The following is a 12513-nucleotide window of genomic DNA, read 5'->3' as shown; positions in this document are numbered from 1 at the left end:
GCACAGCTACATTGGTCTACAAGTCCAGGAAACCGCTTTTGAGTGTGGAAACGATGGTATTATTAATGGTAGGACCCAATCGCTTGTCAAACTTGTGATGTTCTTTTCATTTTTCCAATTACACAGTCTTTGCTCTGGACTTAATAGTCTGTGTATGTTAGCTAGGTCTCTCATACACCCCTTTACCCAACTTTTATTTCCTACGTTAAATTGGAACAGTCACCCTCTCTCCCCACCACCCTGCCTCAAGCCCTCAGCCTCTGAAGTATAAACCGGGCCTAAATCACTAAACTTATATTCAACACAAGTTTATAAAGTGAGATTAAAAAAAAAAAAACTAAAAAAAATTAAGATTGAAACAAATCCTGTAATCCTTGTCATTACAAATCAATTCATTGTGGAAAAGGTTGGATTAAAGTTCTGAAATCCTTCTTCCAAGTACCCAATTGTGGAAATGGAGGAATTTATAGACCTGATTGTCAGGTAGTAACACAGCTACTGATATCGGGCCTCAATGAAGCTTCAGTGTAGAGAAGTTAAATTTACATTTTGCTTATTTGCCAAAAACAAGACAGTGTAGTTTTAATATTTCAGAGAGAGAGCATAGCGAGAAAATGGTAAGATAGCTTATTTTCAAAGCACTTCTTTCAGGTCAGGGTTGTTTTTGTTTTTGTTTTTTTGACAAATATAGCCACAAAGAAGGAGACAGCACATACACAGGCGCATGTGCATTTATATGTACACACGTGTGATACTTTTAGAGGATGGAAAGAAATGTATTCTATCCTTGTTCCGGTTCTCCTTAGTCAGGGTGTCTCAGTCTGAATTCCCTGGAAATTTATGCTAGAGAGGAATTCAAATGTCACAGAGTTCTTAGAATATTCCTCATTGAAATTTCACAGAAGTGTGGAATTTTGAGGCCTGGCAGAATCCTCACTTCCCCTCCTACCTCACGCACCTCCTCGTCCCTAGCCCTTTCCCTCTCCTTAGCATGGCATCACACACTGATTTCTAAAACACACACTTGATCCAGTGCTTTGTCACCAGAGGTTTACAACAGACGTACACATGATCATGCGTGATTTTCAGAACGAAAAGCAGTTCAAAGGTGAGAACAGAAGACAGCAAGGGCTGTGATCTCAGAATCACGCCTTGCCCACGTTTTATTTTCTCCCCCCACACAGCACTCTAGCACCTGCCTATATCTGAAGAAAAAAAAAATTCTTGGCTTCAAATGGCCATCTGGTTGAGTAGGACCACAAAAAGGCACTCTGAGAATTAAGCATTATTTCCTCTGGATTTGTCGCTATATAGTTATTTCTATTTCTCATTCATTCTGGTCAGTTTTTCAAACTTGTAGTGCAGCCTAAAATTCAAGTTCATCTGGAGACTATTTTCCTAGCCTGAGATAATCTTCTGTCTCCTTGATGTCTGCCTCTACTAGGACAGGCACAAGGGGACAGACTGTTTAATCTCATAGGGTTTTGATATAGTTAAATAAGAAACTACATGTGGCACTGTGGTGTTTCAACTGTTTATTTTACAGTGAAATACAGTGTAACAGGGAGCTTATGGTGGGCAGGACAATGTGAAAGTTCTTTGTTTAGCAGATGGCTGTGAAGTCAGGAAGACTTAGCAAGTCTTTCAGTTGGTACTGTTTCCTGCCTCTTCAGGCCAGGTCATTTCATGCCTTCTAACTAAGAACCTTCCTTAGAGATGGCGCATGCCTTTAATCCCAGCACTTGGGAGGCAGAGGCAGGTGGATTTCTGAGTTTGAGGCCAGCCTGGTCTACAGAGTGAGTTCCAGGACAGCCAGAGCTACATAGAGAAACCCTGTCTTGAAAAACAAACAAACAAACAAACAAAAACAAAAAAAAGCAAAACAACAAAAAGAGAACCTCCCTTAAATTATACCACCCTGAGGCTACCATAGATTAACTGGCTTTGCTGTGTTAACTTTGTATCTACAATGTTTCATCCAACTGGACTGTGGGCTGTGCCCTTCATGGCCATTAACAAAGTTTCCTTATGAATTCTGATGTTCTCTGACTGATTAATATTCAGACAGGCTTTTCTTCCCAACAGGAGCAGCAGGGGGTCCATCTTTCTGTTTTTAACCCCACCGTTTTTTTCTGAAAAAGGGAGAACAGACTTCATTCTATGCAGGTACAAATTTATATGAAAAGTTAGTTAAGTGTGATCTTTGAAAATCATAATCCATGAATGTCTGCTGAAATGCTCACACACACACACACACACACACACACACAATCTTTAGTGTGTCTTTACTTGCCTCAGGTACCTGTTACAGTCATGGAAGTCTGACCAACACAATTACTGATAAATATAAGAAATAACAGGTAATGAGGGCAGAGCCACATGCCTTTGAAAGAGCAGAATGGGGAACCGCTCACCTAACCATCCTGAGCCAAGTGAAAGCAAGTCCAAACTGCCCTGAAGCATTCAAGAGAGCATAGCTAAGTGTGATATGTGGGGTGGTGTAGGGTTCCACAGAGCCAGATCAGGCTAGGTCTTCAGGGCAAAGGCTGGTTTGTCAACTTGATTCTTACTTATCAAGGGGAGAATTATTGGCTAGTTTTAAGAGGGAAGAAGCATGATCCTATTTAGTTTTATAAACTACGGAACTATCTATCTTTGAGACCCTAAGTCTCAAAGACTCACTGTTTTTATCATAAATAAAAATAACCCCCATGGGGACCAGGAAACTCTCCATGCTACTCAGGGGTAGATGATAAAGCTAGCAAGATTTTGTAACTCCCAGATGCAACACTGATGGGTCACCATGAGTCAGGCACAAGCTGACTGTCAATATCTACTCACACCGAATAAAGCAGAGGAGGGGAGGAAAGCAGCAGAGCACACGCACCTGAGGGTTTGGTCTCCCTGCCATTCCTGAGGAGCTGAGAGTGTACTGTAGTTAGCCATTAAAAATGTGTAGTAAGCCATGAAAGAGCTCCAGTGAGTGATAAAGAGCCATTGGAGGAGGCTTCCATGATCCTCCTGATGAGGTCTGGTGGTCTCAGGACAAACTCGTGGTTTTATACTGTGAGAGCTCTGTTGTATAATGGTCACAAGTTAGACCACACCAACCAAAGCCTACTTCCTTGAAATCAAGATGAGTCTTTGCCCCCGGTTCAGCTAGTACAACTAGTGACAGCTAGTACAATGTAACTTCAGCCTTGTGGTGCAGCTATTGTCCTTGCTAGGGTTATTAACAACCTCCTCCTGGAAATGCCTCTTCAGCATCAATGACCCCACACCCACTGGGTTTTCCTCCTGCCCCTGGGGTCTTTTACAGAGCTTCTATTTGACCATCTTTTCCTTATACTTTATATGTTAATAGTCCCCGGTCCACTTTCTCTGTCCCATACCTACTCTGCTTCTACTTCAGTTGTTACCGGTGCACCAGCACTGTCCAGATCTTTGCCTGTCCCGTCAGCTCAGAGCCTACATCTAACTGCTGGCTTGACATCTCTGTTTGCGGTGTTGTAGACACTTCAAACTCCACATTGTTTTCTCACAAAGCTGCCCTTCCTGATTCCAGGTAGACGAGGCATTACCTTGGAGGTAATGGATGAAAAGCTCAGTCTTATCTCAGCGTGTCTCCTGATGGTCAGGATGCCCCCTTCGCCGTTAAACATTCTTGAAGGTGTGGTTAGGTTATTCTTCTGTATCAGAAACCACAGTGTCTGCCTTACCACAGGTTTTTATGAAGGTGAAATATGTGGCTTTTCACAGCAGTGCCTGGCACTCCCACAGGCTGATCTGTGAGAGTTCAGAGCCCTCCCCCAGCCCCACCCTGTTCCCAATGTCCTTTTTTTCCTCCTCCTCACACATTTGCTGCCCATACCTTGTTACTGTCTCATCTCCTGTCCCAGTGGTGGTCACAACTCCACATTTCATCCTTACTTTGTCCTCCACACTACAACTTGAGGAGCCTTTCACACAAGTGTAAATGGTTGGGAAATGGCTCAGTCAGTGAACATTGGGACTTGAATTCACAATCCTCCCTTGCTACCCATTTAAAAAGCTGAACGAGAAGAGACAAAAGGGTCCCTGAGAATTTCTGGTCAGCTATTCTTGCAAAATCAGTAAGTTCTAGGCTCAGAAAGATACCATCTCTCAAATAAATAAATAAATAAATAAATAAATAAATAAATAAATAAATGGAAGAGTGACTGAGGAGAAAAATGCCCGATGTCAAACACTGGCCTATACACACATACACACACACACATACACTGGCTTATACATGCACACACACACGTGCACACATACATGTGCACATTGAACATACATATACATGCATGCACATATACAGCATGTAAACATTTATCCCAGCAGGTTAGAGCCTATCAGTAGCTCCATGTGTCTTCTCACTGTGACCTACAAGGCTCTGTCTGAGCTGATCTCTGCTAGCCCCCATCATTCTGCGGCTCTCCCCACCATCTGCCCAGTCACCCTGCCCTCTCTCCATTTCTCACTTGCTCCTTCATGCCCTGAGCCACCTGCTGTTCTCTCCTCTCCCAGCTCTTGCTTGGCTCACAATTTATCAAACCCAGTGACAATGTTGACCCCTTGCCTGATGTGTGATTATTGAACCCAATGTCCCAGCCTGACCCCTCCAGACAGACTCTGTTCCCCTACAATACTGTTCTTTCAAAGAACGCACACCCAGCTCTGTACTGGCAGTTAGGGTTGAATTGTCTAGCGTTGGTTTTCCATCCTAGACTGTAGGCAACACAAAGGTGGGGCCGTGTCTGCCTGACTGGCTGCTGCACCCAGCAGCTGCCAGTGTCTGGGTTGGATTGAGCACAATAGCCATATATATGAATTTAAGCAACCCAGGACTTAGGAGTTTGGTCACTGTGATCCGTCTAGGCTCTTTGTTTTCTTTTCTGCCTTGTGGTAGAACTGCTTCGCAATCAGGTGTCTGTCAACCGAACTCCTCCCTGTGTATTACCAGACTAGGATCACTGAAGCCAGCTGATGAATGCCACTGCATTATTTATGTCTGGAACAGAAAGGACATAAGGACTTTGACACTAATTTAAAAAAAGGGAGATGTCTGTACCTTTCAAACAATGGGGGAATATAGATTAATAAAAGAACACACGCAATTATACCCAAATAAATCCAAATATGGTGACTCACAAAAGCATCTGTCACAGTATGCTTATTTCTCTCTTGTACGTAGATCAGGAACTAAGAACCATGTTGCATGAAACACGGGACAGGCAGAAGTTCGTCAGCGATGTTCAGTATCTACGGGACATGCAGCATAAGGTGGACTCAGAATATCAGGTAATTGCAGAAAGCAAGGATTGCTTTCCCCCTATTTGGGGGGGGGGGTAATAGAATTTGGAAAACAGCTTGGGTATAAACCCCACCAGCACTCCAAGCCATCACTCACTGATGGACCATGGGAGCCATTCATCGTTCTCACCACTAACATGGTTCCAATGACAGTACCAGCTTCATAATACTGTCAAAAAAGTGAAACAATCGCCTTCTCCTGGGGGTGGTCCCAATTTCCTGTTTTACCCCACCCCATCCCCCATGCTACAATGTTAGGGGCCATTGAAAAAAACAACCCAAATGCAGGGGCTAGGAGATGATTGCTCAGTCAGTGAGGTACTGCTGAATAAACATGAGAACTTGAGAAAATATTCCTTGCAGGGGCTGGGGCTGCGGCTCCATGGATAAGAGCATTGGCCACATAAACATAAACGTCCTACAACCACATGAAAAGCTAAGCACAGCCATGAGCATGTTACCCCATGCTAGCCCAGGGCTCTGCAGGCCAGAGGCAGAGGGTCACCAGGGTCAGCCCCAGATTAAGTAAAAGATCCTGTGTCAAGGGGAGTAATGTAACGAAGACAGCAACATACCCAATACCTTCCACTGTCCCGTATATGTGTGCCTGGATGTGTGCACTTATGCACACACACACACACACACACACACACATACCATACACATGGTCATGCATCCACATAAATATTTAATGCAGTGTTTGGCCCACCACCCTTGACAATAAGTGATAGTAGGGTTCATATTTGACTGACTGAGAAACAGAGAGTTAAAGGGTTAGCTGAGTTGCTCTAACATTTACAAAATAGCATGCCCTTCCTGTTGTCATGGTGCCAAAAGAAAGGTGGTTAGCTCACTCGGCACCAAGCAAACCTCTGGTCTCCGTGGCTATGGTGTTTGCATGCAAAAAACAAAACTTATGGGAGCCCGAGGGGTCATGATGTCATTACCTGGGGCTGGCATAGGACAGACTTGCCTGACTGGGTTGCGGGACTCTTGGAGCATTTAGGAGATGTCACACTCAACTCTCCCCCCATCTCTGTCTGAGAGAAGCAGCCCTGGCCAATCAGGGAGGCATTCTCAGCCTCCATGGAGCTCAGAAAGCTATTCCTCCCCAAGGAACACATGGCTCAACTATCAGGTCTTTCTCCTCCTTAGCAGTTTCAGACAGAACTGAGCCTTGTGGGTCACCAAGGAAACCAAACCCGATCAGTAGTCTGAGTTTACCTGAACAGCACTAGTCTGCGCTGGGGCTGGAATAGGCCAGCGGGTTCTTCCCCGAGTTGCCAACCCACACCCAGAAGAACCATAAAGGGGAGGAAAATTCCAGGAGTTGAATAAGAATGTTAACACACGGTCAGGGCATCATCTGATCTTCACAAAGATGCCTCTGCCCCCTGGCTGGTGGTTGGAAGCACTCAGTTTATACTGTTTCTACAATGCATGCATAAGGACCTCGTCTTGTCAATGGTCCCCAGTAAAGAAAATCACACAACCAGGTATCCTGGATCCACTGTGGTTTTATTTTCCAGGCTCACTTAGGCTGTCAGCATTGCCAGTTGTGTTTGGTTTGGTTTAGTCATTCAACCAATATTTAATTTACTAAGTGCCTACTATGTGCTGAACAAGGTCCCTGATCTCCCAGCATTCTTCTTCTAAGTTTGGGTGGTAGAAAATGTGCACACAGTGTGGAGTTATTTTAGTTACTGGTCTAAGGTGACACAAGAATGTTCCCTCGTAAGCCCCTGTGTTAGAGGCTTAGTTCCCTGCTTGCCACTATGGGGAGGCTGGGGAACCTTTAAGGGGCGGGGACTAATGGAGATCTGCAGTTGCAGAAGAGAACTATGGGAATCTAGCCCCTTCCTCCCTTTAACTCCTTGGCCACTATGAGGCGAGTGGATGCTGTCACCAGCGATGTCCCGTAGCACCTCAGGCTCAAAGCAACAGGACGTGACATGTCATCATAGCATCTGTCATCATCAGAGGTCCAAGGCTAGGAGCCAGAAGAGCTGTCTCTAAGCTCACTTACCTCAGAGATGTGTTACAGTCACAAAAAAAAACTGACTAAGTCAGTTGCTGATAAAATATGTGAAAAACAACAGCCGAAGTATAATAAGGGAAGGGGGTCACACTCCCAGGGACAGGCACTGAGGAAGAGCCTCGTCTGTGGGTGTAAGTAATGGGAAAGAGCTAACCAACTCATCACAAGCCAAACGTAAAGGCCTTGAGGCAGGATCTGCTTAGAGCCACCAGAAAGTGTCTAACAGGAGGAGGGGAAGAGCTCTGTAGAGCCAGATCAGACTGGCCGTCACAGGAAGAAGCAGAACATGCCCCGCCAATGTGAATCTCATCACAGAACACTGGACAGTTTTTGAGAGAAGAGACATGATCTGGCTTAGATTTTTTCTTTTTTTTAATCACTTTGGCTTCTATGAGGGGAAAGGTCCAGAAGGGGCAAGAGAAAAAGCAAAAGATTTTGAAAGGAAAAGTATGACCGACATTTAAGAAAGAGGTTATGGAGCCGGGCGGTGGTGGCACACGCCTTTAATCCCAGCACTTGGGAGGCAGAGGCAGGCAGATTTCTGAGTTCAAGGCCAGCCTGGGCTACAGAGTGAGTTCCAGGACAGCCAGGGCTCTATACAGAGAAACCCTGTCTCAGAAAGAAAGAAAGAAAGAAAGAAAGAAAGGAAGGAAGGAAGGAAGGAAGGAAGGAAGGAGAAAGGAAGAAAGAAGGAAAAAGAAAAAAAAGGAAAATTAAGGCCGGGCGGGTGTGTGTTTGTTTTTAAGTCTCCTCTTCCTTCTCCCTAACCACACTGAGGTCAGGAGCCAAATTCAATGACACCTTCGCAGTCTTGTTTCCTGTCCTCTTCTCTCTGGTGTCATGGTCTCCTGACCCCGGCTCCCTCACAGTTTCCCTTTTTACTTTCTCCTCTTCTTCTCTGCCCTTTATTGCTGGTTCACAGGGTCCCATCCTTAGCTCCCTATCCCCACCTTTTCTGACATGCAAGGTCCTCATCGCCTGTTGGATCTTTCCATTTTTTAACTATGATTTTATATAAATGTCTTGTACCCAGGTGTCACCTCAGAGTGCAGGGTCATGGGCACACTGCTGATTGGTTATTTTCATCTCGGTGTCACATGGGCATCACAAAGCCAACAGGTCCACAGGATGCCAAATGTCCACCCTCCTCCCAGCCCTCTTCAGATCAACCCTGTCCCTGACTGCTTCCTCTCTCCCACCCACAAAGCTTTGGCTACCAAACTCTGCCAATGCCAAGCTTACCCTTTATCTTGTGGTCACCACCATTGTCCCAAATGCCATAATTTCTGCCCAGGACTATCACACTATCCTTTAGTATTAGCTGGTCTCCTCCTGTCATAACTGCTTTGTCATCTGCCTGACATTTGTCTTAATGGAGGCTGAGCATCAGCCCATGCTACTGGAATACTTGAAGACCTTTAGCAGCTTCTGCACGAAGCCAGGCTCCAGACCCAAAGACCTAAGAAAGACTAACCTTAGCTAGAACAACTTCTTAACCCCAACCCTGGCCCTACCCTCACCCCACCCATACTTCGGACCCCTCTAGCCCCCGCTCCCCAACCCCCACCCATACTTCTGACCCCTCTAGCCCCCGCTTTAATTGTGTTCTCTACAAGTACAGTTAAGATCATAGTTTTAATTTAGAACTTAGAATCTCTGGTCTCACATAGTATTGGGATTCATTTGTTTGTTTTTAAGAAATCACAGAGTGGCAATCCACCTGCCTCTGCCTACTGAGTGCTGGGGCTTAATGTGTGTACCACCATGCCTGGCCCAACAGTGATTTTTTTTTTAAAATAATATTTAATCTGCCCCATGCCTTTTTTCCAGAAAAGCTTTAAAGCTGTGACTTCAATAATCACTTGCATGGCTAGGCGTGGAGGCTCACGCCTTTATCTCAGCACTTGAGAAGCAGAAGCGGGCAGATCTCTGAGTTTGAGGCCAGCCTGGTCTACAGAGTGAGTCCCAGAACAGCCAGGACTACACAGAGAAACCCTGTCTCAGTCAATCAGTCAAACAAACAAAAAACAATCACTTGCAGATGGGCATGAAGGGGTACTTCTAAACTTCCAGCATTTGAGAAGTGAAAAAGGAGGACCATGGGTTCAAAGTTTCCCTGGGCTGGGTTGAGAGACTGTCTTAAAAAAGAAAAGGATTAACATTATGACCTGAGTAATTGTTCACTAACTTAGTCATTCAGCCAAAGTATATTTAGGTCACTTACTAAGGATAGCTGTGGTGTTGGAATCATACTCATACCCTAATGGGGTACATCCAACCCACCTCGTGTGGCCGTATATAGCTATGGATGCAGGCCAACACAAAACCATAAACTTATTAAACATGAGGAGGTTATTTTAATTATTATTATTATTTTTTTTTTTTTTGGTAACTTGACTGCACTGTTCTTGCATGTGAGCTTTGCAGGGACAGCATGTCGCATTGTCAGAAGGTTGTATGTGCCTGCTGTGTGTTTGGCCCATTACACCCTGTGGGAATCCGAGCATTCTCTCTCAGTGTAGCCATCTGCTCAGGACACCTGGGATTTACAAATAGGGGAAGACCTAATCACTACACATGCCTCCCGAACCATACACACTTGCCACACATTCCACACCATGCTTGACTTGTCTTCAATGAACTGGCTCAAACTGAAGCCCTTAGGAACCTCCTTATTTTTTCGAAAGCTGGGTTATTCCTGCTCTGTCCTAAAATACACCAAAGAGCAGTATGCATGAAGTTAACAGTGCCTTCACAGGTCTGTGGGCTAGCTACAAGAAAAGGCTAAATCCACCCAGAATTGTTTTGCTTCTTCTACTTTCAGTGGCTGGGTGGGGCTGTTTTATGAAAAAAAGGAGACAAACATCTATCTGTTATGTTACATGCTATTTCAGAATCTGGTAACCCGTATATAATTATATTCTATCTTAGAGTTTGGCTCTGTTCTTCCAAGGGTGGGTATTCATGTTTCTCCTCTCTCTCCCTCTCCCTCTCTCTCTCTCTCTCTCTCTCTCTCTCTCTCTCTCTCTCTCTCTCTCGTGTCCCTCTTCCCCCTCCCTCCTCCTCAAATGTATTTATGTAACAGGAGGCAGAATTTAGCCTTAGCCATTAATGCCCACTGGAAAGCAAGACAGAAATATTACACTTGGCATTTCTGCACAATTTTCTACAATCTCTCAAATGTGCTCAAATTGGTTTCATTTCATGTCACTTACCCACCTCAACTCTTTCAAGTGCAGATCAAACAACGAAACACAAGATACAAACATGTTGGAGGATATGCAGTGGTTTTTATACCTGGTGGCAACCGGTGGCAGGGGAGAGGGACAGGTTGAGAAGCTCTGATCTGAAAATCCCAAATCTCAAATACTCTAGACTGTGAAACTAGCTGAGTACCTAATAAGATGCCACACCAGGAAAATGTGTTTCCATGCACAGAATTATTTAAAATATTATATTAAAATACCCTCTAACTATGATACTTGGATTTTTGTGGTTAAACCTGGGACTCATCTGCCAGAGATCCTGTCCTGTGATACATGCAAATATCCTAAAGTGAACTTTAATAACGTCACAGATAATCATTAAAGCACCCATCTCTGAATTAGGCATGTTAGACCTTAATAAGAGCAACTTGGAAGAACTGAAGGCAGTGCCCGCCGGCCCTCCTCGCAGGGCTGACAAGCTTAGCATAGCAGCAACCAGACAGACGCCATTATTAACTGGGTGTAAGGTTGGGAGAAGAGGATACAATTCCATTGGTAGAACGCTTGTCTAATCTCCTAGTTTGCTTTCTATCTGTGTGATATACACCATGGTCGAAAGCAACTAGGGAAGGAACTGGCTTATTTCAGTTTACAGCTTACAGTCCATCACCCAGGGAAGTCTGGGCAGGAACCTGGAGGCAGGAACTGGCACAGAGGCCATGGGGGACGATGCCTCCTGGATCATTTTCCATGGCTTGCTCAGTCTACTTTTTTTTAACCATTCAGGACCAACTGTCCAGGAATGGCACCACCAATAGTGAGCTGGGCCCTCCTGCAGCAACCATTAATCAAGAAAATGCCCCATAAACCTACAGACAAGCCAATCTGGTGGAAGCAATTCCTTACTTGAGGCTTGTTCCTAACATACGACTGACTCTCACTTGCGTCAAGTTGGAAAAAAAATAAATCCACCAGCACACCTAGGATGCGTGAAACCCTGGGTTCAGTCCCCTATAACTGCATAAAACCATGTGGGAGATTACAGGCAACCCCTCTAAACTCTCAGCTCTCAGGTAATGGAGGCAGAAATTTAGATAGTCAAGATCATTATGGGCTACATAGCAAATCCAAAGTCATCCTGCGCTACATGACACCCTGTCCCAAAATAAATAAATAAATAAATAAATAAATAAATAAATAAATAAAATAGTAATAGCCATATTCTTTTTTTTTTAAGGCCATTTTTATGATAGCTGTTTTCATACAAGAACTAGAAATTTCTCCTATGACACATAGCTTCATATAGGTCATCAGGAGCCCCGATGGCAGGTAATGAAGAACCTCTGATCCTAGCTTAGAAAGCTGTAATGTTAAAGATAAACTGACTTACAGTGCACTCCAGAGTGACCATGCACAGAAGGCCCTCAGCACCATGGCTGCCTGAGTACATGAGAGAGCAGACCTCTCCTTCAGGGCAAGAGTATGCCTCAGGCCCAGACAGGGAGACTCTTTCTTCTGTGACCAATATCATAGTCACACGCTATGGCAAAGGCTGAGTTTAGAAATAAGTAAACCAGGAAGTGGGAGAACAACAATTTAAAAGCCTGCTGCTGATGATGATGGGGGAGGGGAGGGGAACATTGAACCCTCCCCACGGGCCAGTCACGAGTGAAGCTAAGGTCCTGAGAGATTCTCCTATTCTCCTAGCCACCTCCCAGCAGTACAGGGACGAGACTCTGAGGGAAGTGTCATCCACTCCACGGAGCCTGCCGGCCCAAGGTCTCTGCTAGGAAGTGGCAGAGCTGAGGTTGGGTGTGTTTACCAGGATTGAGTTACAGTGAGTCACAAAACCCACGCCATCCCCCACAGGCAGACTGCGATTTGCTCCCACAGTGGAAGCTTCTGCTTGTGCTGTTGTTAGAGGGCCAAGGT

The 12513-nt window shown here is 44.9% G+C and overlaps 1 protein-coding gene across 3 annotated transcripts in view; it reads left to right on the top strand.

Annotated features, from left to right (window-relative positions):
- Marchf10 (membrane associated ring-CH-type finger 10) overlaps positions 1-12513 on the top strand; it is a 92821-nt gene that overhangs the window by 500 nt on the left and 79808 nt on the right. For 2 of the 3 annotated variants that reach the window (XM_031352430.1, XM_031352432.1), the window contains exons 2-3: positions 2086-2166; positions 5219-5325. In XM_031352430.1, coding sequence (XP_031208290.1) covers positions 5236-5325 — 90 coding nt within the window. In that variant the 5' untranslated portion in view covers positions 2086-2166; positions 5219-5235. Of the gene's footprint in view, positions 1-916; positions 1109-2085; positions 2167-5218; positions 5326-12513 lie in introns of those variants that run through there. The other variant, XM_031352431.1, reaches the window with a different exon arrangement.

The sequence above is a fragment of the Mastomys coucha genome, unplaced genomic scaffold (genome assembly GCF_008632895.1).
Source record: "Mastomys coucha isolate ucsf_1 unplaced genomic scaffold, UCSF_Mcou_1 pScaffold5, whole genome shotgun sequence".
Classification (NCBI taxonomy): Eukaryota; Metazoa; Chordata; class Mammalia; order Rodentia; family Muridae; genus Mastomys; species Mastomys coucha.
Note: the sequence above shows the minus strand (reverse complement) of the source record. Positions and strands in the feature narration are given on the sequence as shown.